Genomic DNA, 27,190 nt, shown 5'->3' on the forward strand with positions numbered 1-27,190 from the left:
AAAAGTAAACTAGAAGTATACTTGAAACATACTTGCATATACAACCCCTGGCAAAAATTATGGAATCACCGGCCTCGGAGGATGTTCATTCAGTTGTTTAATTTTGTAGAAAAAAAGCAGATCACAGACATGACACAAAACTAAAGTAATTTCAAATGGCAATTTTCTGGCTTTAAGAAACAGTATAAGAAATCAAGAAAAAAAAGATTGTGGCAGTCAGTAACGGTTACCTTTTTAGACCAAGCAGAGGAAAAAAATATGGACTCACTCAATTCTGAGGAATAAATTATGGAATCACCCTGTAAATTTTCATCCCCAAAACTAACACCTGCATCAAATCACATCTGCTTGTTAGTCTGCATCTAAAAAGGAGTGATCACACCTTGGAGAGCTGTTACACCAAGTGGACTGACATGAATCATGGCTCCAACACGAGAGATGTCAATTGAAACAAAGGAGAGGATTATCAAACTCTTAAAAGAGGGTAAATCATCACGCAATGTTGCAAAAGATGTTGGTTGTTCACAGTCAGCTGTGTCTAAACTCTGGACCAAATACAAACAACATGGGAAGGTTGTTAAAGGCAAACATACTGGTAGACCAAGGAAGACATCAAAGCATCAAGACAGAAAACTTAAAGCAATATGTCTCAAAAATCGAAAATGCACAACAAAACAAATGAGGAACGAATGGGAGGAAATTGGAGTCAACTTCTGTGACCGAACTGTAAGAAACCGCCTAAAGGAAATGGGATTTACATACAGAAAAGCTAAACGAAAGCCATCATTAACACCTAAACAGAAATAAACAAGGTTACAATGGGCTAAAGAAAAGCAATCGTGGACTGTGGATGACTGGATGAAAGTCATATTCAGTGATGAATCTCGAATCTGCATTGGGCAAGGTGATGATGCTGGAACTTTGTTTGGTGCCGTTCCAATGAGATTTATAAAGATGACTGCCTGAAGAGAACATGTAAATTTCTACAGTCATTGATGATATGGGGCTGCATGTCAGGTAAAGGCACTGGGGAGATGGCTGTCATTACATCATCAATAAATGCACACGTTTACGTTGATATTTTGGACACTTGTCTGATGTTTGAGGTAATGAAATCATTTTTCAAGAAGATAATGCATCTTGCCATAGAGCAAAAACTGTGAAAACATTCCTTGCAAAAAGACACATAGGGTCAATTTCATGACATAGGGTCAATGTCAACGAGCAGATGTGATTTGATGCAGGTGTTAGTTTTGGGGATGGAAATTTACAGGGTGATTCCATAATTTATTCCTCAGAATTGAGTGAGTCCATATTTTTTTCCTCTGCTTGGTCTAAAAAAGTAACCATTACTGACTGCCACAATCTTTTTTTCTTGATTTCTTATAGTGTTTCTTAAAGCCAGAAAGTTGCCATTTGAAATGACTTTAGTTTTGTGTCATGTCTGTGATCTGCTTTTTTTCTACAAAATTAAACAACAGAATGAACATCCTCCGAGGCCGGTGATTCCATAATTTTTGCCAGGGGTTGTACTACTTTTTGGTAAGGGAAATACACAGGGATCCTGATTCAGACCAGACATGAGCAAACTATGACTATTACACATTTACTGTAGCTGTAAGGCAACAGCCCAAAAAAAGAAAGAAAAAAAAAAAACACTGGCAAGAAGTCACAGTGAAGCCATTTCCACACATACATTTCCACACACACCTTCAGTGTCGGTGGTGATGTCAGGTTCATTGAGTAGGAAAGCCATGTGGTAGTTTGACACATGTGTGGGGTACAGTTGTTCCAACTCACAAAGAGGAGGGTAATGAGTCACAAACAGGGTGAGGGACTTCACCTGGGAAGAGCGAGCAGGGAGATTTTAGCATGCCACTGCAAAAAAGAAGCCTTTCAAAACAGAAAATAATGCATGAAATAGTGCCAGGTGAAACATAGTCAAAGTGTTCACAATGCCAAAAACAATATCCATAATTGGTAAAAACATTAAAGTGGAGGGCAGGAATTTCATCACAGTGAGGGCTCATAGAAGACAAACCTGTGGGAGGTTAGTCTGTAGATTTAGTACAAACTGGAGAGCAACAAATGTCTCAGGTGTCCACCTGTAGGAGCTGCCACAGGTTTGGACCTGGGTGCCACTATGCACTGGAGGATCCATCCGCACCCTGACAGTCGCCACCCTCCAAAGAGAAGACCCTTGGTGCTCTTCTGTGGTTTCCTCTTGTCCAGAGATGAAGCTCCAAACTGCACTTCCCCATCCCTGTCATAGCACACACTACCCGCCGATGGAAGGCAGCTGCAGAGTTACTCCCACAAAGTACAGAAACAAGAATTGTACTTTGTTGGCATTAAGCTATTTTTATGTTTGCTAGAGTACAAATTCTGCAAACAACCCCCAAAAATGATTATGTGCAGGCTAGAGGACCACCTACAGGCCCTGGAGGCAGGGTGATGCCATGGCCAGGACGCACACATATAAAATACATAAAACACAGTGCCATGGGAAAATTTAAAAATAAGTAACAAAAACATGACAGCTGTTGACTCACAAGGAGCCCATCCGCCCGTTGACATCTCTTATTTTTCGTCTTGCTGGGTGACATGCCACGCTCATCACCACGGGTGAACCCTAGAGGGGGAGTGTTTTTAGATGCCAATCACCCGTCCATGCAGCAGGTTGTGCTGCATTACAATGTTACTATTATCAGGATCAATGCTGAGGTAGGGATGGATCAGTTGTCTTTCTGAGTGGCTGCCATCCATCACCCAGGGGAGTTCCATGGCATGGTGGATGTGGTGACACCCGGTACTAGCACATGCTCCCAAACTTGACGACATGATTAGACTTCGCAGGCAAAGCCACAATACACCTTATAGAGCGCAACGCATGCACCTTGTATATTTGACAACTATGCAAATGAACTCTCCTGGATTAAGCCTTACCATAATATACTGGTACAGCTCTGAGTCCTCTTAATATTTGAGCCAGTCTGTTAAAAACTGAATGACTGTGTTCTCAACTAACACTTCCAGCACGTTTAATCCATATTGGTTCCAAACTCAGTTTAAACAGTTATGACCTTGAGTTTGACCTTTAAAGGTTACACAAGGCCAGAGGTCATGTGACAGCCAGCAAGGCAATACATAGCATCATATTTGTGCTTCACAGTAACCTACTCTATGTTGGTCAGACCACTGACCTAAGGTGATGAGTGGAAGTCGTTGATACTCTGTCTTTGGAGAATCCTTGGGTAGCACTGGAATGGCTTTCTGTCAAACATTTACTTAGGGAGGCATACTACGTGTATTGTGAAGAAAGCTCAGCAACAACGCTGCAGCCATGTGGCCGGCATCCCTGAGCATGATCCAGTCAGTGCACGCAGGTGCCTCAGCGTTCAAGACCCCAGCAATTGGGAAAGGCCAAGGTGGTAGTCATGTTTCACCTAGTTGTAACAGAGAGATGGCCACTCTAGGAAGGTGTGGGTGGGCCTTTGGTCTTCATAGTTGGTTGCTAATCAGGATTGAGGGCAGTTACATAGTGTGGGGGCACAGTACCAGTATGACCTTTGACCTCAGCGAGTGTGCCACAATATTTCATTTTTAATTTTTAAAATGAAAAGAAAGCAATGGGAGAACTATAAAATTTCAGAGTAAAACCCTGGTTGGTATAACAAATGCATACCTGCCAACATTTGATGTTACCAGTGTGGGACACTCACGTGTAGCCTCGAGCGGCAACGGCATGGAGTGTAAACAGGGGGGTCCGGGGGCCCGCCCGGACCCATACAACTGCAGGACTAAATGGACGTCCCACACACACTCATGCGGGATGCAGGACACGAGGGTAAATCCTGCTGAATGCAGGACGGTTGGCAGCTCTGCAAATGTTGCATTATGTAACAGTCTAACACAACTAAACAACAGTCACAGCTAAAATCTACATCTACATTTATTGTGCATTGTCTTATTAAAGTGTGTGTGTGCACTCTACAGTATGTTGTGTGAGTACATAAACAGATGACCTGTGATTCTTACTACCAGCGTAAACACATTTTCAGTATCGCATTATTAACTTCATTATTTTATTGTGTTAGCTTTGTTTTGGATTTATGTAATTTAATTAAAAGCAAACACTTTCCACCTAAGCGAAGGTATTTCACCTTGTCTCACCATTCTTTAAAACATCAGGCCTGGAAACCACCCTCAGGCTGCTTAAAGGTTAAGTCAAGAAAATTACATACAAAACAGGTTGCACCCACTCGCAAATGCTTTTTCCTCTCAGGATGGCTGTGTAGAGCGCTTCACTAAAACAAATCCAGTTCCTTGTAGTAATCAATTACATGCAAATTTGTTCACATCCAAAATAATGCCACAATATTGACTCCCATATATGAGAAACACTGTTCTGACAATAAGCCAGATTTGTAGATAGTAGAGGATCTAGCTGAGAATCAATCAATCAATTTTTTTTTATATAGCGCCAAATCACAACAAACAGTTGCCCCAAGGTGCTTTATATTGTAAGGCAAGGCCATACAATAATTATGTAAAACCCCAACGGTCAAAACGACCCCCTGTGAGCAAGCACTTGGCCACAGTGGGAAGGAAAAACTCCCTTTTAACAGGAAGAAACCTCCAGCAGAACCAGGCTCAGGGAGGGGCAGTCTTCTGCTGGGACTGGTTGGGGCTGAGGGAGAGAACCAGGAAAAAGACATGCTGTGGAGGGGAGCAGAGATCGATCACTAAAGATTAAATGCAGAGTGGTGCATACAGAGCAAAAAGAGAAAGAAACAGTGCATCATGGGAACCCCCCAGCAGTCTACGTCTATAGCAGCATAACTAAGGGATGGTTCAGGGTCACCTGATCCAGCCCTAACTATAAGCTTTAGCAAAAAGGAAAGTTTTAAGCCTAATCTTAAAAGTAGAGAGGGTGTATGCACATCATTTAGGAGAGGATAACGCAACTGTTCTAGACTAATAGGAGCCCGATGAACACTTTGGGATATGTGCCAAAATCTCTATGTGGGATGAACAGCCAGAAAATGACCACACCCTTTACATCCCGAGTGTTACTTCAAATATAGCTGTATTTTCTAAACTGCAGCAGCTACAGATTTTCCAAAGTATTCAAAATGTTCAGAATAATGTTTGGGAGGGTCATAGAAAAGTGAACTTCTAATTTGATATTTTAAGAGAAAATGGCTAAAATAAGTGGGTCAACTTATCGAAAAACATCAAAAGAAAATGATCATTTTCCAAATATAATGACATTTTATTTTCAGTCATACTGTTATCAAGGGAATATTGATTTAAACTGAAAATATAAAACAAAACTTTTTGCTTTAGCAAGACATCAGCATCTAGAAATCTTAAATATTTTAAAGATTATCATGGAAATTTCCCAACACAAATGCACATAATTTAAGCCCAGAAAGTTTAAGTTACTAAATGATTCCGGACTGTATGTAGGTTATTTGACCTAATGTGTTTTTTTTTTCTCTTAAAATATCAAATAAAAAAATTACACTTTTCTGTGACTCTCCCAAGCATGTACTGGTAATTCTGAACATTTTGAACACCTTAGAAAATGTGTAGCTGCTGCAGTTTAGGGAGGTTCTATTTGCAGCTCTATTTGAAGTAACACTCGAGATGAAAAAGGGTGTGGTTATTTTCGGGCTGTTCGCCCTGGATAGAGATTTTGGATAGAGATATCCCAAGTTGTTCATTGGGGTCGTATTCGTCTAAAACAGTTGAGTTATCCTCTCCTAAATGATGTACATACGTGTCTAAGCTACGTCCTAGACTAAGAGTCAGAGTTGACTTTCAGTGAAGCCTAAGTTCAAACAAGAGTTTATGAAATTGTGGTACAGATCTGGATAAATGGGTGGATCTTGCCTTCAATAATTTTAATCATTTACTTTTGACCATGATTCCTTTGAGGCTGATCCCATCTTTGATCTTTGCTCCTGCCTCATCTCATCCTGTAATTAGTTTTATTGACTAGTTCAACAATCAACAAAGATCAAGATCAAAGCTCAAGAATCATGATCTCAGTTTAGCAAACAAGATCAAAGGTGAGTGAACAATCAATCAATCAATCAATCAATTTTTTTATATAGCGCCAAATCACAACAAACAGTTGCCCCAAGGCTCTTTATATTGTAAGGCAAGGCCATACAATAATTATGTAAAACCCCAACGGTCAAAACGACCCCCTGTGAGCAAGCACTTGACTACAGTGGGAAGGAAAAACTCCCTTTTAACAGGAAGAAACCTCCAGCAGAACCAGGCTCAGGGAGGGGCAGTCTTCTGCTGGGACTGGTTAGGGCTGAGGGAGAGAACCAGGAAAAAGACATGCTGTGGAGGGGAGCAGAGATCGATCACTAATGATTAAATGCAGAGTGGTGCATACAGAGCAAAAAGAGAAAGAAACAGTGCATCATGGGAACCCCCCAGCAGTCTACGTCTATAGCAGCATAACTAAGGGATGGTTCAGGGTCACCTGATCCAGCCCTAACTATAAGATTTAGCAAAAAGGAAAGTTTTAAGCCTAATCTTAAAAGTAGAGAGGGTGTCTGTCTCCCTGATCTGAATTGGGAGCTGGTTCCACAGGAGAGGAGCCTGAAAGCTGAAGGCTCTGCCTCCCATTCTACTCTTACAAACCCTAGGAACTACAAGTAAGCCTGCAGTCTGAGAGCGAAGCGCTCTATTGGGGTGATATGGTACTACGAGGTCCCTAAGATAAGATGGGACCGGATTATTCAAAACCTTATAAGTAAGAAGAAGAATTTTAAATTCTATTCTAGAATTAACAGGAAGCCAATGAAGAGAGGCCAATATGGGTGAGATATGCTCTCTCCTTCTAGTCCCCATCAGTACTCTAGCTGCAGCATTTTGAATTAACTGAAGGCTTTTTAGGGAACTTTTAGGACAACCTGATAATAATGAATTACAATAGTCCAGCCTAGAGGAAATAAATGCATGAATTAGTTTTTCAGCATCACTCTGAGACAAGACCTTTCTGATTTTAGAGATAGTGCGTAAATGCAAAAAAGCAGTCCTACATATTTGTTTAATATGCGCTTTGAATGACATATCCTGATCAAAAATGACTCCAAGATTTCTCACAGTATTACTAGAGGTCAGGGTAATGCCATCCAGAGTAAGGATCTGGTTAGACACCATGTTTCTAAGATTTGTGGGGCCAAGTACAATAACTTCAGTTTTATCTGAGTTTAAAAGCAGGAAATTAGAGGTCATCCATGTCTTTATGTCTGTAAGACAATCCTGCAGTTTAGCTAATTGGTGTGTGTCCTCTGGCTTCATGGATAGATAAAGCTGGGTATCATCTGCGTAACAATGAAAATTTAAGCAATACCGTCTAATAATACCGCCTAAGGGAAGCATGTATAAAGTGAATAAAATTGGTCCTAGCACAGAACCTTGTGGAACTCCATAATTAACTTTAGTCTGTGAAGAAGATTCCCCATTTACATGAACAAATTGTAATCTATTAGACAAATATGATTCAAACCACCGCAGCGCAGTGCCTTTAATACCTATGGCATGCTCTAATCTCTGTAATAAAATTTTATGGTCAACAGTATCAAAAGCAGCACTGAGGTCTAACAGAACAAGCACAGAGATGAGTCCACTGTCCGAGGCCATAAGAAGATCATTTGTAACCTTCACTAATGCTGTTTCTGTACTATGATGAATTCTAAAACCTGACTGAAACTCTTCAAATAGACCATTCCTCTGCAGATGATCAGTTAGCTGTTTTACAACTACCCTTTCAAGAATTTTTGAGAGAAAAGGAAGGTTGGAGATTGGCCTATAATTAGCTAAGATAGCTGGGTCAAGTGATGGCTTTTTAAGTAATGGTTTAATTACTGCCACCTTAAATGCCTGTGGTACATAGCCAACTAACAAAGATAGATTGATCATATTTAAGATCGAAGCATTAAATAATGGTAGGGCTTCCTTGAGCAGCCTGGTAGGAATGGGGTCTAATAAACATGTTGATGGTTTGGATGAAGTAACTAATGAAAATAACTCAGACAGAACAATCGGAGAGAAAGAGTCTAACCAAATACCGGCATCACTGAAAGCAGCCAAAGATAATGATACGTCTTTGGGATGGTTATGAGTAATTTTTTCTCTAATAGTTAAAATTTTGTTAGCAAAGAAAGTCATGAAGTCATTACTAGTTAAAGTTAATGGAATACTCAGCTCAATAGAGCTCTGACTCTTTGTCAGCCTGGCTACAGTGCTGAAAAGAAACCTGGGGTTGTTCTTATTTTCTTCAATTAGTGATGAGTAGAAAGATGTCCTAGCTTTACGGAGGGCTTTTTTATAGAGCAACAGACTCTTTTTCAAGGCTAAGTGAAGATCTTCTAAATTAGTGAGACGCCATTTCCTCTCCAACTTACGGGTTATCTGCTTTAAGCTACGAGTTTGTGAGTTATACCACGGAGTCAGGCACTTCTGATTTAAAGCTCTCTTTTTTAGAGGAGCTACAGCATCCAAAGTTGTCTTCAATGAGGATGTAAAACTATTGACGAGATACTCTATCTCACTTACAGAGTTTAGGTAGCTACTCTGCACTGTGTTGGTATATGGCATTAGAGAACATAAAGAAGGAATCATATCCTTAAACCTAGTTACAGCGCTTTCTGAAAGACTTCTAGTGTAATGAAACTTATTCCCCACTGCTGGGTAGTCCATCAGAGTAAATGTAAATGTTATTAAGAAATGATCAGACAGAAGGGAGTTTTCAGGGAATACTGTTAAGTCTTCTGTTTCCATACCATAAGTCAGAACAAGATCTAAGATATGATTAAAGTGGTGGGTGGACTCATTTACTTTTTGAGCAAAGCCAATAGAGTCTAATAATAGATTAAATGCAGTGTTGAGGCTGTCATTCTCAGCATCTGTGTGGATGTTAAAATCGCCCACTATATTTATGAACAGGAACAAAGATCACGACAACCTTTGATCATGATTCCTTTGATCCTATTCCTGTCTCTGATCTTTGATGTTTGAGCCTGACACCTCTGATTGTTTCATCATTATTAGTAATTAGTTCAACAATCAGGATCAATTAAAGTGCAGCATACTGTGTATGCTGAGGTAGGTGAAATTTTGTCAAGATCCAGATAATGATCCCATTTCGGTGTGAAAAATACAGCACATTTTTGGACAGATGTGGTCCACTAGAGTAGACCAAGTATTCGATTTTGGTTTGGAGCTGAGCTAAGGAGACTGGATGTCCTTCTATACCGACTATTATATCAATCTGAGAAATATTCTGTAGAATTCTCAATTAAAAGGAAATCGTCTTGCAACCTCTGTGCACACAGTTGGTAATGCTGTATGAAATGCCTGGAGAATATGTTACTGTGAACCATCATCACAGCCAATAATGGTATTTGTGATAAATCAACACTGGAAATCAAGACGAAGCAGGTCTGTGTCTTACATCATCAAAGCAGACAGGTCTCTGCAGGACCTGCCAGGTTTCAAGAAGGGTCCGCTATCAGCTCAGTGCACGAAAGGTCACGTCAGGAGAATTAGCTGCCTCTGAAGGATGCGTGAAGGGTGACTCCCAAACAATGCACTCACACACCCAATATGCTCACATACAAATCGACCAGCTATAACAAACGGAGAGCAACTGCAGTCTGGGTAAAAAGCTGAGCAGGTGCTAATGGATTTTCATGAACAGAGCGCACGCTGCTCTGATGGCTTGTTTGACATGTGGTCACTCTCATTACTGCAGTCCTGAAGCTACAGTACTAAATAAGAGGGCACTCAGAAGCCCCTTTTACACTGGTTACATTTACAAAAGGCAGTCAACCCAGCCTCAGCAGAGATTTGACATTCACATTTAAGTTTTTTTGTTATGAAAGACTGACCATATCACTCTTGTTCATATATAGTACCAATGGACTCTCTGAAATCAGGCGATTGTGTTCACATCAGTGACTCTCTGTGCTGTGCATCTTCTATAGCACAGCATGGATTAATAAATAAAATGACATATTAAAAAAAGTTGTGGTTGTGATGGGATACAGCTGTTTTGCAGCACTGTCTCAGACTGATGGCTTTCCTGTTGCACAGAGCCAGGATGACAGGATGGATACATAAAAATTGTATAAGGTTATCTGAAAACAACATACTTGTTCTAAATGCAACACCACTCTGTTAGTGTCAAATGCTATGGAAATCATCCCTCTTTTTTCTACAGAATTATCGTTGGTACTAGGTCGCCATCCTTTATGCATCAACTGATCTCTCTTTTTCAAACATAACACCAGAATGGAACAATAATACAATAACATGCTTTTGGATGGTGGTATGCATTTTCAGAGGCCTGACGTTCATGCCCAGTTGCCCAAAATGACCGATATTCGCCCGAGTTAGACGAGGGCGAATATCAATGGGGCGAACTAAGTCCTATACAGGCCCTGAGCCCCACTGGTGTATGTGCTTAGCCCCAGATTCAGGAACTTTAAGTGTATCTATCCATCTATCAAAACCAAAACCTCCCATTGTGCATTGTAGCACAATGTCCATTGTTTACTAGTTAGATAAAATGGTGAATTTCTCAAAAAATATTTGTTCTATCAACTTTCCATTTTCATAGCATTCATCCTTGACCCAAAAATATAAGTACATCAAACGCCAAATGTCAGCTCTCCCCAGTTTCACCATGATTAAAGCCATACAAATGCACACAGAGGCCACTTGGCTATTATAATATATATAATCTATTTATTATTTGTTTGTGGTAAGTGACTGTCACAAATTGAAGCCATGGAAGGAATAGCTTTCACCATAAGTGAAGCACAAGACAAAAAAGGAACCATAATCTCAAATATTTCAGGGTTGTTTGTTAAAAACAGACAAAATATACTGACCACAACAACCTGTCCAGCAGTAAAAACATGCTAACACTTGCTCAGCCCACTAGATTTGAGTGGAAGTGAAATAAAACAGCATTTCTGACAATGCAGCAGTAACGCTGTCTGTTGATAGGGTTTGAGCTCCCTGCGTCTGATTTACTGCATACCTGTAGAGCCTCACCACGTTTCTTTTTTTTTTGACATGCTGTCAAAGACCCTATGAGATATCACTTATTTGCACAAAGGCACATGTTTCACTGTGATCCACTGAAGAAAAGGCTAGAAGTGTCAACAACATTCTTGTTCTCTGTCTCAAGTTTCTCGATCCAATTTGACACAAATCAAATTGTAACAAGGCCTTTCCCTTCTTCAAGTTGGTCTCACCTCAGAATAACAAGGAGCTCCCTCGAGTGTTCAGTCTGTTATGCTATAGACAGGAAAGAATTTGTGGAAATGAGTCATACATGTGTGACTTGACCCTTGACCTTGGCTGTTAGCCAATCATGTTCAACCATTATCATTGTCCCTGCCTGGGTCAATGGCAGGTGGCATTGCTCAACACTTTTACTTTAAGGAACGTTTTCTCTTTTCTTTAAATGCAAGATTGTGCACATCAAATCTTGTGGTTTTTAGTTTTGACATCCAAGGTAAGAAAGTAGGAACTACTAACTATTCTGAAGAGCTGTCGAATACATCTCCATTGATGCTATATATTTCAGTCACACCTGTATGACTGTAGCTTTCAGCCAAGAAGCTTTCCTTCTGGTGCGCCTCCTCGCATCTGTCTTCCCATGGGACTGTCAGCTTAATCACAGTGATCTTCTTCGACTCTTCCAACCATAAGACAGTCAGGCCTCAGGGATCTTTGCACAAACTTGGGGAAGATTAGTCTCCTTCTCAGGTCCACTCTCATCTCCCACAATTGTGCTGCTTGTAGAATGCTCTTCTTAGTCTTCCTGGGGACTGGTGGCTTCTCCCGTTCCCTGACAAACTGTATGGCCGGTGCCGGTCTCTCATTGGACTGTCGCTTTTCCAGCCTCATCTGCTCCAAGATGTCAGCCAGTGAACAGATGACCTTATCATGACGCATCTGTATCTTCCCTGGCTAAGAGCAATCTTGCATCCTGCCAATATGTGCACCATGGTTGCTCTCTCTCCTGTATAGTGGGTCCTCCCTCATTGCCCATCTATAAAGGTTTGATGGTGATGGAAGGGTGTCATACACTGAACAGAGCAGGAAAGAGACGCAAAAGGGCTCCAGCCTCCAGAACTGAGGCCAAGTGATCTTCCGTTTCAGCAGGTCCCACTTTGTCCAGGCCCCTTGCGATTCAATTTCCATGGACCTGGACCTTCGATTCTCCTCCTGCAGGTGTCAGACCTCGGCTTGGATCACGTCTCTCCTCTGCCTTGGGTCTGCTTTACCCCACTGCTGAAAATGGGTGGATCTGAGTCCTTGCCTCCCCGTGCAAGGGTTCCCGATGATACCCTTCAGCTTCAGTGTACTTATTGCTTGTGCCACTTATGTGTCAGCTGCTTATTTGCATCCTCATCTCATGGTGACATCTGCGCTCCTGACCTTTTCATTGATGGAATCTTGGTACACCATTGTGACTCTGCACTTGGCCACTTTGTATTCTTCAACCAGTGAAGACAGGTGTAGCTGTAACTGACTGGATCTGATGTAAAGCCCTACTGACATGAAGCTTGTTGGAATCCCAAGCCACTTGCAAAGATGTTTGTTCACTCGCCTCTCGACTCCTTCCACTGCTGTCAGAGGCCCTTCATAAATTGTCAGTAGCGACATCAGTCTTGGTAACAGCTTATGCTCAAAGAACCAGGCCTGGAATTTTGCTGGTAGTCCTGACCCCTTGATCTTTCTCAATCATTCATCTGTGTCAGGGTCTGACGGTGGGGTTGGTTTTCTGCTTTGTTTCTGCTTAGCTTTGCCTTTTTCCTCTTTGTTCATGTATGCTTTTCTTTATGTTCTTTTTCTGGTTGGAGTGTGTCTGCTGCTTTCTTGCACTCGGTCTCTGGCCACGCCCTGTTTCTGGTCCTTTCCATGCACACCTGTCCTGGATTTGCTGATTAGCTCCCGGGAGTATATATACTCACTGCTTGTGTCTGTTCCTCGCCAGATTGATGCGCCCTGTGCCATCTTTCCAGCTCTTGAGTTTGTGTTGTCTAGTCCTGCCTGCTTTTGTGTGTTCTCGACCTCCTGCCTGCCTGTTACGACTACGACTAAGCCTGATGCTCATTGTACTGCTGCTGTGTATTTTGGACTGCCTTCACGTGTACCGACCACTGCTTCCCACATTAAAACCCTTCTGCAACCAGAGCTGTCTGTGTGAGCCCTGCATTTGTGTCCACCCTTTCCAGCCTGTCAATCTGCCTGTTTTACTGTCCTGGAAACATTACTTCTCTCCGTAAGAGAGGCATCATACCACTTACCTAGGTAATTTACTGGGTTCCCCTCAATGGATGCAATAGTCTCCCCCTGGACTCACAGCTGAAACTTACTGGTCATCCTCCATTTCTGATCACCGTGCTTGTTGATTTCCTTGGCCTGAACTTCATTCGGGCCCAAGATGCCACGTCATCAAGTGCCTTCAGTATCCATCTTGCTTGTACATTGGTTAGCGCTGTTATAGTAAGATCATGGGAGAGATGGTGCAACCCGTTATAACTCCCTTTTCAGAATCATGCCAATGGATTGTGAAATGGGCAGACTTGAAATGCAATCTGAATCCTCCAAATTAGCTGGTGATCATTCCCCTGATGTGATTGAGGAGTTGGAAGAGTTTCATACCCACATTAATGAGGTTATGAAGGATCGATCTGTATGATTTGGCCAACTCAAGTCAGACAACTGTAAGGTTGTCTTTACTCTCCTTGGCCTCCCGGATCAACTGGTTGAGGATGCCAATATGTTCCAAGCACCTAATTAAGCCTGTAACGCTGCCTTTCTGGACTGAAGTATGGACAGAGAATAGAATAGAATCTTTATTGTCATTGCACATATATACACACAACAACCTTGTCCTCTGCATTTAACCCAGCCTAATTACAGTTAGACACATTCCAACCACTAGGAGCAGTGGGCAGCCACAGTCCAGCACCCGGGGACCAACTCCAGATGTAAATGCTGCCATGGTCAGGGGCAGAGAAAGGAGCAAACCCTGATCATCATCATCATCATCATATCCTGGGATTATTTACAGCTGCGGATGCCCGCCCCTGGCTTCTGGTTGTCGGAGGAGAGCGAGTCCCTGGGATCGGGGTAGGCAGCAGTGACTAGCTCCTCGTACAGAGGCCCTCCAAGCAACTCGGTCCAACAGGTCAGTGCTGGCCAGGTTGCCAACTTTCATGTCGGCCTTGACACAGTCAGACCAGGTCTTCTTGGATCTTCCTCATTCTCTTCGACCAGGCATAGCCATACTCGTGATGGTGTTGATGGCCGAATCAGCACGTAAGATATGACCATACCAGCTGAGGCGTCAGGAGCGCAGTACGGTGGTCATGTTTCTAGCCCCAGCCTTATGAGGAGTGAGTCAATGGGGACATCATCTGACGCCTTCACACCACACATCCACCTCACCATCACTCGATCATTGTGCTGCAGTCGTTGCAGGTCCTCAGCATTTGGCGCCCAGGTCTCGCTTGCGTACAACAGTGCTGAGCGCACACAGGCGGTGTACAACCTCCCTCACATCCTAGATGTGACATATGTAGAGGTGAGGATGGGTAGCAGTTTCTTGAACTTGCCCCAAGCACATCTGCATCTGGTGATGATGGCCAATTCACTGCCTCCTCCACTGCATATCATGTCGCCGAGGTAGCAGAAGCTTGGCATGGTCCAGCATGGTGCCGTCCACATCGACTTCAGTGAACGGGTGGCCGTCAATTGGGCGAGCGTCGCCAATGCAGCGAGGGCAGATGTAAATAAGCATATTTTATAGTGTGGGAGTTTCTGTGTAGGCTCTCAGTTGTCCAGGTGGTTTCCATAGTAGAGAAGCTTGAATCTTCGACTGGACTGGGTTGCTTGATGCGAGGACGTTTCGCTTCAAATCGCAGAAGCTTCCTCAGCTAAAATTCTTGCTCTGGTGGTCTGACTTCTATCTTGACTCTTGTAGAGAAGAATAATCAAGAAGTCACAAAAGCTGGAGTTTTAAACCTAACCAGACCCCTCCTACCGAGAGGCAGACTGCTATAGGCCAGTGACTAACCAATAGCTCTAATTAGCACCTATTGTGCTCTAATTAGCACCCTCCTAATGACAGAGCAGCTGTCCCTCCTAATGATGGGATGGACCCTCTCTTGATGGCTCCCTTGACAACTCTGCTGATGACGTGAATGACTCATTACCATAAACAAAAGACTGAAACTGCTTTGACCTGAGTACCCCATTGTAAACAGGGGATAAAGCGCGTCTCAGACCTCCTCCCCGGTTAAGGCTGGGTTTCAAACATTTCACAAAGAATGCCTCCTTGACCCCTCTCTCAAACCATTTCTTCTCTCTGGCTAATATTTTAACTTCCTTGTCCTCAAACGTGTGGTTAGTGGCTTTAAGGTGGAGATGAACTGCAGACTGAGGTCCACTGGCACCCTCTATGCGGTGCTGGTATAGCCTTTTGTGTAAAGGTTGCTTAGTCTCACCTATGTAGTGTTCGTTACAGTTTTCCTGACATCTGATAGAATACACTACATTGCTCTGTTTGTAACTAGGGATCCTGTCCTTAGGGTGAACTAATTTCTGTCTCAAGGTGTTAACCGGTTTAAAGTAAACTGGGATTTTGTGCTGTCTGAAGATCCTCTGTAGTTTTTCCCCTACTCCTGCTAAATAAGGGAGAGACACTCCTCTTCTTCTTGTCTCCGTCTCCTGTCTATCTGGTCTCTTTGTTCTCTGGGACTTCTGCACTTTGTCCAGGGACCATCGTGGGTACCCACATACTGTGAGGGCAATAACTTGTCCGGACAAGTTGTTGTTCTTTAGCCCTTCCCTCTGCAGTTGTGGACACCTGTAGGGCTCTGTGTTGAAGTGTCCTGATCACCCCGAGCTTGTGTTCAAGGGGGTGGTTTGAGCCAAAGAGCAGATATTGGTCAGTGTGAGTTGGTTTTCTGTAAACCCCTGTCTGGAGCTGCCTGTTCTCTCCAATCGTAACATCACAGTCCAAGAAGGCTAAATGGTTGTTTCTGGCATCCTCACGTGTGAACTTGATATTGGCGCTTACTGCGTGCTCGCACTGCTGCATTTAAATCTGGCAACGAGGCTGAGCGCAAAGCCACACAATATAGACTGAAGAAGGCCATAAGAGCGGCCAAGAGGCAGCATAGAGAGAAGACAGAGAACTTCTACTCCAATGCTGACCCCAGGAGGATGTGGCAAGGTCTGAACCACATCTCAGACTTCAGAACCGGCTCCAGGACCACCACCATCAGCTCTTCAGACAGCCTCCTGGAAGACCTCAATGTGTTCTACTCACGCTTTGAGAGCTCCACCTCCACCTGTACCACATCCATAGATCATACACACACTTCGGCTGCCCAACCTCCCTCCTCCCCTCTCGTTATCACACCAGCCCAGGTACACAGAGCACTGAGGAGTATTCGGCTCCGGAAAGCTGTTGGCCCGGATAACATACCTGGTCGTGCCCTCAGAGCGTGTGCCAACGAGCTGACTGACGTTCTTACCTCCATCTTCAACCTTTCCCTCAGTCAATGCACTGTTCCCACCTGCTACAAGACCATCACCATCATCCCCCTCCCCAAGAAGAACCCCCCATCTTGCCTGAATGACTATAGGCCAGTGGCACTCACTCCAATCATTATGAAGTGTTTCGAGAGAGTGGTACTGTCATACATTCAGGGCTGCATACCGGACATCACAGACCCCCTGCAGTACGCTTACAGGCACAACAGGTCAACTTCGGATGCCATTGCCGCCGCCCTGCACGCCTCCCTCTCCCACCTGGAAAATAAAGACTCTTACATCAGAGTACTTTTCATTGACTACAGCTCTGCTTTCAACACGGTCATCCCTCACAAACTCACCTACAAATTGTCTGCCCTTGGACTCCACCCCACCCTCTGTGACTGGCTTCTGGACTTTCTGACTGGCAGACCACAGTCTGTCAAGATTGGGAATAAGACCTCAGCCAGCATCACCACCAACATCGGTACCCCGCAGGGCTGCGTCCTCAGCCCTATTCTCTACACCCTCTTCACCTACGACTGTCCCGCCTCTCACCCCGACAACACCATCATAAAGTTTGCTGACGACACTGCTGTGATTGGACGCATCACCGGCGGAGACAAAGCAGCTTACAGGAGGGAGGTGGAAGGCCTGGTGACATGGTGTGGAGTCAACAACCTCACCCTGAACACAGATAAAACCAAGGAAATGATAGTGGACATGAGGAGAGAGAGGGAACCTCATCAGCCACTGTCTATCCAAGGCCGCAAGGTGGAGAGAGTGAGCAGCTTTAAATATCTGGGGGTCCACATCAGTAGTGACCTCACTTGGACACTTAACACCACACAGGTGGTAAAGAAGGCTCAGCAGCGGCAGTACTTCCTGAGGAGGCTGAGGAAATTTGGCATGTCACCCAAGATTCTCAGCAACTTCTACAGCTGCATCATTGAGTCCATTCTCACCACCTCGATTACTGCGTGGTATGGCAGCTCAACGGTGAATGACCGCAAACGCCTGCAGAAAGTAGTGAAGACCGCATCAAAGATCACGAGGACGCCACTACCATCTCTGCAGAGCATCTACCATCGGAGAGTCCACAATAGAGCTGCCGCCATCATAAAAGACCCTACACATCCCCAATACGGACTGTTCACACTGCTGCCTTCAGGACGGAGGTTCAGGAGTGTGAAATGCAAAACCACCCGCTTCAAAAACTCTTTCTACCCCACTGCCATCAGACTGCTGAATGCTGCTAAGGACTGAGCAGACCCCCTGGGGTCACTTCACACTGTTACTGCACCTTACTGTTACTTTACTGTTAACTGTTAATACTTGAATCTTGCTATTTGCACATTATTTAATTTCACTTCATACTGTAACTGCACCTTTATTGTTACTTTACTTTTTAATGCTTAATGCTTTTAATGCTTTTTTTTTTTTTTTTAATGCCTATTTTGACTATTATTATAGACACCCGGTGAGAGCAGCAAAGAAGAGAATTTCATTGCACAGGGAAATACGTTTCTTACTGTACATATGACAATAAACCTTTTGAACCTTTGAACCTTGAACCGAGTTGATGTGTTCTATCAAGTCCTCAACTTCCTGTTGCTTGATTTTAACCCATGTGTCATCAACATATCTGAACCAGTGACTGGGAGAGATGCCCGTGAAAGACGTCAAGGCTGTCTTCTCCACTCGCTCCATGTACAGATTGGCCACAATGGGGGATACCGGCGACCCCATTGCACAACCATGAATCTGCCTGTAGTAATTCCCCCTAAACAGGAAATATGTGGTATTAAGACAGATCTCATTTCATTTCATTTTTCATTTATTTCATTCATTTAAAAGAAAATAAAAAACAGAAAAGCAGAATCAACAAAACACCACAAACCACTGAATGAAAAGGAGCAGTTTAGAAGAACAAGTCTTATATACTCTGCCCCCTTTTTTACAATACAATCTCACAAAGCATCATCAATCGACACACGAATAATTACATCAATTACATCTCCAAGAGTTGGCAGATGTGGTCTGGTGTAAGTTTGGTCCTTTCAAGAAGAGACACATCCTCCAGCAGTCTCTGCCTCACAGCTGAGACGGCCTCAGCGGTGGGGATGCAGGTGAACAACGAAGTCACATCAAATGACACAATTGTTTCATCTGCCTCCAGCTGCAGGTCCTTGATCTTGTTCACAAAATCTTGTGTGTTCTCCACATGGTGGTCTGAGTTACCCACTAGAGGAGCCAAAATCCACTTGAGGTGCTTGGACAAATTGTATGTGATGGAATCTGTGCTACATACAATAGGCCTGAGTGGCACGTCCTGTTTGTGGATTTTGGGCAGTCCATAGATGCACGGAGTGGCGTCCCCAGGGTACAGTCTGTAGTATGTCTGCCTGTCGATGAGTCCCTCTTTCTCCAGGTTTTGGAGGTAGCTAATGATTTTCTTCTTATAGCCGCTCGTAGGGTCTCTCTTCAGACGTTCCTATGTATTGGAGTCACTGAGCAAGTTGTTGAACTTGGCCTCGTAGTCCAATGTGTTCAGGACCACCGTGCATCTGCCTTTATCCGCTGGCAGGATAAGGATGCTTTGGTCCTTTTTCAGTGCTGACAAAGCTTTCCGTTCTTCCCCTGTGATGTTGGACGGAGGAGGCTTAGCACTGTTCAGCACTGCTGTGACTCTTAGTCGGAGGTCCCCAGCTTCTGACTCTGACAAACTGTTATGTTTAATGGCTGAATGTTTAATGTCCTTTAGCGAGCACATCCTTTTCTGTCAGAAAAGGATGTGCTCGCTAAAGGACTAAATTTCTCAGTGACCCCTAAACATATACCGACAGTAGATTACATCACTGCAGTAGAGTCTGGAGCACTGGAGATCATTGTAGATGAACAGCTTATAATTTTTTGCACCTGCGTATATGTTTTCCCCTCTCCAATCAACTTTTTAATCAAACTACACTGTTCTTCTGAACAATGTCTTGAACGTCCCATTTTCCTCAGGCTTTCAAAGAGAAAAGCATGTTCAACAGGTGCTGGCTTCATCCTTACATAAGGGACACCTGATTCACACCTGTTTGTTCCACAAAATTGACAAACTCACTGACTGAATGCCACACTACTATTATTGTGAACACCCCCTTTTCTACTTTTTTTTTACTAATAGCCAAATTTCATAGCCTTAAGAGTGTGCATATCATGAATGCTTGGTCTTGTTGGATTTGTGAGAATCTACTGAATCTACTGGTACCTTGTTTCCCATGTAACAATAAGAAATATACTCAAAATCTGGATTAATCTTTTTAGTCACATAGCACTACTATTATTCTGAACACTACTGTACATATATATATATATATATATATATATATATATATATATATATATATATTATATTCATGAATTTGCAGAATACCAACAAAGGAATCAACTTTAACTTTGTTAAGCACTTTAAAACAACCACAGTGGACCACAGTGCTGTACAGAATAAATAAAAATCATCATAAAAGACACAACAGTTCACATAAGACATAAAATACAACTAAAATAAATAAAAGCCATAAAACAAGAGTAAAAATAACAACTATATAATAGAAAGCAATAAGATAATGTCAATGTCTTAATAGGTGTCAAAGACCTAGGAGAAGAGCTGGATTTTCAGAAGAGATTTAAAAACATACATTTGCTGAGACAGGTTGTTCCAGAATTTTGGAGCTGCAGCAGTGAATGCGCGGTTCCTTCTGAGTTTCTGCTTAGTTTTAGGCCCACTTAGGAGCAGCTGGTCAGCTGAACTGAGAGACCGGCTGGGTTTATAAGGGTGTAGGAGCTGAAAGAGGTATGGCGGTGAAAGAGCATTCAGGGATTTAAAAAAACAAAAGAATTTTAAAATGAATCCTAATGTATCCTGTATGTAAATCCTAATGGGATTTACATACAGAAACGCTAAACGAAAGCCATCATTAACACCTAAACAGAAAAAAATAAGGTTACAATGGGCTAAGGAAAAGCAATCGTGGACTGTGGATGACTGGATGAAAGTCATATTCAGTGATGAATCTCGAATCTGCATTGGGCAAGGTGATGATGCTGGAACTTTTGTTTGGTGCAATTCCAATGAGATTTATAAAGATGACTCCCTGAAGAGAACATGTAAATTTCTACAGTCATTGATGATATGGGGCTGCATGTCAGGTAAAGGCGCTGGGGAGATGGTTGTCATTACATCATCAATAAATGCACAAGTTTACGTTGATATTTTGGACACTTTTCTTATCCCATCAATTGAAAGGATGTTTGGGGATGATGATCATTTTTCAAGATGATAATGCATCTTGCCATAGAGCAAAAACTGTGAAAACATTCCTTGCAAAAAGACACATAGGGTCAATGTCATGGCCTGCAAATAGTCCGGATCTTAATCCAATTGAAAATCTTTGGTGGAAGTTGAAGAAAATGGTCCATGACAAGGCTCCAACCTGCAAAGCTGATCTGGCAACAGCAATCAGAGAAAGTTGGACCCAGATTGATGAAGAGTACTGTTTGTCACTCATTAAGTCCATGCCTCAGAGACTGCAAGCTGTTATAAAAGCCAGAGGTGGTGCAGCAAAATACTAGTGATGTGTTGGAGCGTTCTGTTGTTTTTCATGATTCCATAATTTTTTCCTCAGAATTGAGTGATTCCATATTTTTTTTCCTTCTGCTTGGTCTAAAAAAGTAACCGTTACTGACTGGCACAATTTTTTTCTTGATTTCTTATAGCGTTTCTTAAAGCCAGAAAGTTGCCATTTGAAATGACTTTAGTTTTGTGTCATGTCTGTGATCTGCTTTTTTCTACAAAATTAAACAACTGAATGAACATCCTCCGAGGCCGGTGATTCCACAATTATTGCCAGGGGTTGTATATATACACACACACACACAGACAATTATCATAGCCATTTTGTCAAATTTATTTTCAGCAGATACCAGCATATGTCTCATATGTCCCGCATGTGTGGGACATAAGTTCAATCAATTCAATCAATCAATTTTATTTATATAGCGCCAAATCACAACAAACAGTTGCCCCAAGGCGCTTTATATTGTAAGGCAAGGCCATACAATAATTACGTAAAAACCCCAACGGTCAAAACGACCCCCTGTGAGCAAGCACTTGGCGACAGTGGGAAGGAAAAACTCCCTTTTAACAGGAAGAAACCTCCAGCAGAACCAGGCAAGTTGTAGGTAAGTTATGCACACACCCACACACATTTCTTGTAAGTGACTTATAAGATGAAATACAGAGAGATAATGTTTAGTGTACCCAAAACGTATTTATAACTTATGAGTAATCTGCTGTGAACCCATGTGTAACTTATTTGATGTGTTCTCGGCGACCACAGAACTTACTAAACATGTCAGCTATGGTATAATAGCGCACTGGCAGCGATTGGTATAAAAAATAGGGTTTGGCAGGAGGAACCCATCAGTACTCTTCGGACTCCACGATGAACAGACATGCAGTATCCAGCCAGGCAATGAGAATACCTCCTAGCTGTCCTCCAACATCAGCATGATCTCATGGATTTGACACTGCACCAGCTGCATGCCAACAGAGCCAGGAGAAGAAATGAATGAGGGAGAAGGACATGGGTACGCTCATGTCCACGACCATGGCCTTAGCCAGGAGAGTTTTTGTTAGCAGAAGTTCATTTCGGCATGACAGCAATGTCGATCAGGCACCTTGACACTTGCATGAATTTGATGCCTGCATTGTCCCACTTGTCTCCACACTATATCAAATAATCATTTCGTAGCCGATGACACATTTGCGCTCAGAGCTCGGCTGATGAAACCATTCGCTCATCGCTCCCAGAATCACAGAGAAATTATTGACAGCTGCAGGTTGCCCCATGCGCATCACGCGCTGGAAAACACAGTTGGACTTTTGTCTCAAAGGTAATTATAATATATATTGTAATAGAATGGTAAAACAGTTGTGTTTTCATTCCTTGTTTCTTACAGATGTAACAGAGTGCCAAGATGGCGCCGTTGTGTCTGGCTGCTCGTCTGCTGCTCTCCAGTCCGTTTGTTATTTTATTGTTTTTAATTTATGCTGTTTTTGAATCAGAGGCACTGCGGGTGTATGATCACCAAACTCTGCTGGATCTCCAGCCCCCGGTTCGTGGTGCGGTGTGGTTATCGGCGGGTGGACAGAACTTTCCGCCCCCCATTTTTATTGGAGGTGCCGGCTTTTCTGTGCAATGCTCCTGCGCTGCCTTTCGGCCGAAAGCACAGTCATCACGGCGGGAGACAAAGTGGACGTCTGGTGAAGCTGAAGCTCTGTTTAGTCTGCTGTTTGGCTTCCGGACAAGCTGTGCACAGAATTCTGGCAGGATCTGTGCTGCCCTGGCGCCTTGTGGATCCGGTTAAAGCCTGTGTGGTGCCGCTGGTCGGCTCTGAGGACTGTCGGCCCGGCCGTCCACGTCTTCGCCGGATTGATGTGCACCAGTGGTGCTCTCAGAACCTGGGCTTGCTTCGCCGGGTTCCGAACAGTGAGACTCTCATCCCCACTGAGGTCCTTACCCTGGGTCTCCTGAACATTAGATCACTGTCCTCGAAATCATTGTTGATTAATGATTTAATCATGGATTATCATTTAGACATGATTGGCTTGTGTGAAACCTGGCTCAAACCCACAATTCTCCTCCCTCTGAATGAGGCCTGCCCACCAGCATACACATTTAGTCACGTGTCACATGGTGTGAAGCAAGGCGGGGGTGTTGCTTTTACTTACAAATCTAGGTTTTCTTTATTAGCTGTTGGGGGTCACAAATATAATTCCTTTGAGCATCTGACTCTCCGTTATGCCTATGATGCTAAGTGCTGTCAGGGTCATAAAACTGGAGCTCAGCTATGTTATTTTGTAACTGTTTATAGGCCCCCTGGCCCATATTCTGATTTCTTAGATGAATTTGGTGCGTCCATCTGTAGTTTGTCAACTAGTGCAGATAACATTTTGATTATTGGTGACTTTAACATTCATATAAATAAGCCCTCTGATCCCCTCTGCAAATCATTTATGCAAATTGTGGATGCTTTAGGATTCCAGCAATGCATTCAGGACCCAACACACATTAATGGAAATACCCTGGATCTGGTTCTTGCACATGGGTTTACTGTCACAAATATTGACATTTTGCCTCTCGCATCTATAGTCTCTGACCATTCACTTATCAGGTTTACATTTACGTTGCCGCGTTTAGTGGAACAACAACCTTGTCTACAATTGCGGCGTCATATTAAACCCTCAACTGTGACTGAACTTGAGGCCAGACTACCTGATATTTTAGCTTTGAGTCTGGAGAATGCTAAATCAGCGGACAGCCTTGCGGATAGCCTACATTTAGTGCTTAAAACTACACTTGATAAGATTGCACCTCCTCTTTTAAGGTCATACCCTCCTAAGGCACAGTCACCTTGGTTCAATGATTATTTGCGTGACCTCAGGCAGAAGACTAGAGGTTTGGAACGGAAATGGCATTGTTCCAAATTAGAGGTGTTCCGCCTTGTGTGGCGGGATGCTATTTTAGATTATAAGCATGCACTACTCGCCATGAAGCGGATCTATTACTCTGATTTGATCAGTAAAAACAAACATAACTCAAAGTTTTTGTTTGATACGGTAGCATTTCCTATTCACGGGCAGCCACGTGTTAGTCGTTCTCCCTTTTCAGCACAGGATTTCTTGGATTATTTTGAGAAGAAAATAGAAGATATTAGGCTGAGCATGCCTCAGCTCAGCCATTAAAACCTGCGATGGAGGTGGGCGCTACCATTGAGGTGTTACCTAGATTGACAGAATTTAATAGTATTTCATTGGGTGTGCTGACGAACCTTGTGGCGTCTACAAAAAGCACAACCTGTTTATTTGATCCCATACCAACAACATTGTTTAAGGACCTGTGGCCCACTCTTGGGCCGACTGTGCTGGAAATTATTAATCTGTCATTAACCTCTGGATCTGTTCCAAAATGTTTTAAATCAGCAGTGATTAAATCATTACTTAAGAAATCTAATGTGGACCCTAGTGTAGGGGTGGGCAATCATGTGCCATGAAGGTCTGAGACACTGCAGGTTTTCCTTGCTACCAATCACCTCAGCAGGTGATTTCATTGATGATCAGGTGTTTATGTTCAGGGGAGAAGCTCATCAGCAACCCAGCTGCTGAGGTGATTGGTTGCAAGGAAAAACTGCAGTGTCTCGGCCCTCTTTGCCCACCCCTGCTTAGTGTATTGAAAAATTACAGGCCGATATCAAATCTATCATTCTGTTCCAAAATTTTAGAAAAGGTGGTTTCACGGCAGCTTATAGACCACCTCACTGAGAATGATCTTTTTGAGCCACTGCAGTCTGCTTTTAGGAAATGTCACTCCACAGAGACAGCGCTCACTAAAGTAGTGAATGATCTTCTGCAGGCAATGGACTCAGACACCACTACGGTTTTGGTGTTGTTAGATCTCAGTGCTGCATTTGATACCGTGGATCATCATATTTTGCTCAATAGGTTGGAGAATTTGTCCAGTCCTTCTCAATGTGTCTTGTATAATGGCACTGCCTCTGACCTTGCTGACATGAGATTTGGGGTTCCACAGGCATCTGTTTTAGGCCCCTTGCTTTACTCCCTGTATGTGGCACCCCTTGGGTGTATACTGCGGAGTTTTGGGATTGCCTTTCATTGTTATGCTGATAATACTCAGCTGTACATGCTGATAACTGCGGGAAGTCTCACTCCCATAAAATCCCTGGAGGACTGTCTTCTATCAGTGAGAAGTTGGATGTCTAGTAACTTCCTACTTTTATACTTTGATAAGACTGAAATGATGGTTCTTGGTCCAGCGAGACATCGGCATCAGTTTGACCAGCTGGCGCTCAGCCTGGGTTCGTGTGTCATACATCATACGGACAAAATGAGGAACCTTGGGGTAATTTTTGATCCCACGTTGTCTTTTGACCTCCACATCAGGGATGTTACTAGGACTGCTTTTTTCCATCTGAGAAATATAGCGAGGATCCGCCCCATCCTGTCCATGGCTGATGCTGAGACCCTGATTCAGACTTTTGTTTCTTCTAGACTAGATTATTGTAATGTTCTATTTTCAGGGTTACCACAGTCCAGCATTAGGGGTCTTCAGCTGGTTCAGAATGCTCCCGCCAGACTTCTGACACGTAGCAGAAGATCTGAACATATCACACCCATTTTGGCATCTCTGCACTGGTTCCCTGTCTCTGTGAGAGCAGATTTTAAGGTTTTGCTATTGACTTATAAGGTTGTTCATGGACTGGCCCCATCTTATCTGGCTGATCTGGTGGAACTCTACGTGCTGGCCCGGGCTTTGCGGTCGCAGGATGCGGGACTTCTCTGTGTTCCCAAGGTGAAGAAGAAGTCAGCAGGTCAAAGAGCCTTTCGTATCATGCACCCACCCTGTGGAACAGTCTTCCTGCGACCGTGAGGCAGTCTGAGTCCGTGCACATTTTTAAGTCAAGACTCAAAACCTATTTTTATTCTCTTTCTTATGAATAGTTTTTATTTTATTTGTTTTATTCTTTTACTTCTGTTTTTATTTATGTATTTGAAAAAATTTTTTTATTCATTTTTAATTATTTATTAAATTTTATGTTGACTTGTTTTATGTAAGGCGCCTTGAGACGGCTTTTGCTGTGATTTGGCGCATTATAAGCTAATTAAATTAAATTAAACACTGCATCATAATCCTTCAGATGCGCTGCACGCAATGACATCCATTGACATGCAGTATTTTCAAATAGGATGTGCAATGCTCACAAGTAGTTTACTATCCCGCACGCCAAATTGCGTGCCAGTTAGGGGATCAAATTCATGCAAGTATCAAGGTGCCTGCGATCACCACGTGCTTGTCAGTGGTACATTGCCGCACGCTTTGCGTAAGTGGAATTATTGTTGGCTGTAAGTTGCGTACGCTGCCAACACGATACACAGTCATTGATGTAAACTAATTGAAATGTTATACACTGAACAAAATATAAATGCAACACTTTTGTTTTTACTCCCGTTTTTCATGACCTGAACTCAAAGATCTAAAACATTTAATATAACATTTTCTATTTCCTTTGTTGGCACACCTGTGCAATAATCATGCTGTCTAATCAGCATCTTGATACGCCACACCTGTGAGGTGGGATGGATTATCTCGGCAAAGGAGAAGTACTCACTGACACAGATTTAGACAGATTTGTGAACAATATTTGAGAGAAATAGGTCTTTTGTGTATATAAAAAATATTTTAGATCTTTGAGTACAGCTCATGGAAAATGGGAGCGCTTATATTATTGTTCAATGTATATAAGTTAAGAATATGACATATACTGGCTATGAATACACTTTGTATGCGTCCAACAGTGGGAAAAAAAATGGTGTATGCCAATGTTTTTAATACAGTCGGCATACACTGACTAAATCATCAAGGTGTGACAGAGCCCTATGTTTGTGTAATAATGTCAGTATCATCATCTTTCTACATAAGGAATTGTGCATGTGATCATTTGGCCAAGATCCAAACAAATGTCCTCC

General features: G+C 42.9%; 1 protein-coding gene across 4 annotated transcripts in view; it reads right to left on the minus strand.

Moving 5' to 3' along the window:
* msh3 (mutS homolog 3 (E. coli)) overlaps positions 1-27,190 on the minus strand; it is a 149,953-nt gene that overhangs the window by 2,010 nt on the left and 120,753 nt on the right. For all 4 annotated transcript variants that reach the window (XM_034170665.1, XM_034170663.1, XM_034170664.1 and 1 more), the window contains exon 22: positions 1,711-1,843. In XM_034170665.1, coding sequence (XP_034026556.1) covers positions 1,711-1,843 — 133 coding nt within the window. The remainder of the gene's footprint in view (positions 1-1,710; positions 1,844-27,190) is intronic.

This window comes from Thalassophryne amazonica, chromosome 5, assembly GCF_902500255.1.
Source record: "Thalassophryne amazonica chromosome 5, fThaAma1.1, whole genome shotgun sequence".
In the NCBI taxonomy this organism is placed as follows: Eukaryota; Metazoa; Chordata; class Actinopteri; order Batrachoidiformes; family Batrachoididae; genus Thalassophryne; species Thalassophryne amazonica.